At 40.4% G+C, this 2,500-nt stretch overlaps 1 protein-coding gene across 1 annotated transcript in view; it reads left to right on the plus strand.

Moving 5' to 3' along the window:
* si:dkey-237h12.3 (teneurin-3) overlaps positions 1–2,500 on the plus strand; it is a 107,383-nt gene that overhangs the window by 20,491 nt on the left and 84,392 nt on the right. The window contains 1 exon segment of the mRNA XM_035532356.1: positions 1–89. This exon segment is cut by the window's left edge and continues 184 nt beyond it. Within this exon segment, the coding sequence (XP_035388249.1) occupies positions 1–89 (89 nt within the window).

Raw genomic sequence — 2,500 nt, forward strand, 5'->3', positions numbered from 1 at the left:
CGGTCGCGACTCTCGCCTGTCCAGCCAGTCCAACTCGGCCCTGACTCTCACAGATGCCGAGCAAGACGACCGCTCGGAGCACGATAGCGGTAAGTGCAGCTTTAGCCAATCAGGCGGCTTCTCCCTTGGGGTCTGGAGAACCCTTGGGAAAGGACAGCGTCCATCTCATATGTATTCAGACTAAACCCCACAATGTGGTAGTTTAACTGCTGGAGTCTGAAGAGCAGCGTCGCTGAACGTTTGATATAGGCAGAGCTGCTGGTGGTTTGTCTGTCTGAGCGGGCAGATACAACGGATTGTGGGTATTGTAGGCTTTTTAAAGGCAGTAATGTGGCTGGATTCATAGCATGAGAGGCGGTTGGGGTCTTTGTAGGGGCTCTAGGTTGGTGCAGGATTTGCAGGCAGCTTTGGTAGATCCTTGTGCAGCGTTCATGCTGGGTGCAGCTGCAGTAGTGTGCACAGTGCAGAATGGAGAGGCCCTCTCTGGTTTGAAGTGCAGATCGCTCGATGCTGAAAAAGCCAACGCCCGAAGGACCGAGAAGCACCTTTGAAATCGGCAAATCTTCTGATCGTGTGCATCAAATGCGTGCGTGTCTGGAGCTCATATTTGTGGTTTTTTAATTAGGTTTCTTTTCTGAAGGGCTTACAGTGCACCCTTAAGTGATGAGCTTTAAGTGAGCTGAATAGTAGAATAGTAGCATGCATTATGATATCTGTACATCCTGGAGCTTGTGTTGTGATATCTGTACATCCTACAGCTTGTGTTGTGATATCTGTGCATCCTGGAGCTTGCTGGTTGGTGGTTTTTAGAGAGAGTTAATCGGGTTTTGTCCAGCTGCGCTATGAAAACGGGGGGAAAACAGGAAGACTTTGATGTTTTTTTTTTTCTTTATCACATTAAGGACTTTCTTATATGTCACCCCATGTTTAGTCCCTAAGGTAAGATTGCATGGAATTGAAATTCCAGTATAATTAAAAAGTGAATTAAAGTTTGTTTAGTTCAATGATATGACCTTCATTCTTAAATACTTGGTTAAATAGCTACAATTTAATAATTCCTTACTGTGCGGAAGTGAATGTTTTAAAATTAAAATATCACTGGATAACAGGATTATTTGTTAAAAAAATTAGGCAGTAGTGGAAGTAAAAATAGAGAAGCCTATGTGGATTATGAAAAAATAGATTGAGTGATTCTGTAGCAAATATTTATGATACAAATCCATAAATTCCAAATTCACACAATCACCCTTTTTTTGTGTTGCTAAAAGTATTTATTTACTCATTTATTAGACATGAAATTGGTCGGAGCATTTTTTTAGCTTACCAGCAGTGGAACTGGCAGCAGCACATATTTAAGAACGTAACTCCATAAACACAGGGTAGGACTACACTCCGTTTCATTATTACAAATGATCTCTGATCGCTGAGTGAAGATTGGGTTCCTGATAACAGAAGAGGCGCCACGCTTTGTAGAACACGCTCAGCTTATCTCCCCCTCAGTAGCTCTCAGCCTTTCAGGGGGTGTTATACCGCGCTGTAGCGCATTTCCTAGTGACTGATAAAAGACCTCTATTCAGGTTGCCAGCACGGAGTAAAACATTATTAATGGGGGAACTGAATACTCGGAGAAGAACCGGCAGAGCAGCAGTAGTAATGGCTTTAATCTTAGCACAAATCCTTTTCCAAAACCATTTTAGAGTAATTATTCTAATATTATATGAATTTTCTAAATGTGAACCACTTGGATATTGAAAATAAAATGAAAGCTGCTATATATATATATATATATATATATATATAATGAATATCTAATTTATATATAAATATATATATTACTTGTATTATTATTATTATTATTATTATTATTAGTATTATTTAGGTGTGTTAACATTCATGATCTGCTTTTTCTGATAACTAGCTTATATGGATCAAATGTTTTAGGAGGTTTAGGGCAGTGCTGAGTCTTTCTCTATCCCTGTCGATTAAAAAAATCTTTTGCTTACCCATGAAAAACAAGATTTGTAAATGAATGTTTTTTTCCTGTCTATCTCTCCGCCTTTGTCTTAGTGTTCTGGCTTTGTCTTCTGTTTGTGATTTCTTTCTTCTTTTTTTTTAATTTAAATAATGACCCAGAATTTTGGAGGAAAGCTGAGACTTTCAGCTTTAAATGTTTCATTTGTATTCGTTTCTTAAATAATGAAATAAAAGCAGTGCTCAAAGCTCTGTGCACGTCTATTCTGAAGTGGAGTTGGTTTGGAGAAGCAGTTCTCGTCGAGGGGTGCACATGTCTCCTGTCTGTGTGCCTGACGCCATGCTGTTAGTGCAGGCGGGCTGTGTGCAGGCTGGGACAGGCGGCACCGGTTTGACTGACGTTAAGTCTCACTAGCTCATTTCATACTTGCTTTTTTTTCTTTGTCCTCTCCGTCTTGCGCGGGGTGTGAAGACGACTGCACCGTACTGATGGCGATGCCAGAAAGTGTTCATTCCTCCATTATGAGAA

This window comes from Electrophorus electricus, chromosome 12 (assembly GCF_013358815.1).
Source record: "Electrophorus electricus isolate fEleEle1 chromosome 12, fEleEle1.pri, whole genome shotgun sequence".
In the NCBI taxonomy this organism is placed as follows: domain Eukaryota; kingdom Metazoa; phylum Chordata; class Actinopteri; order Gymnotiformes; family Gymnotidae; genus Electrophorus; species Electrophorus electricus.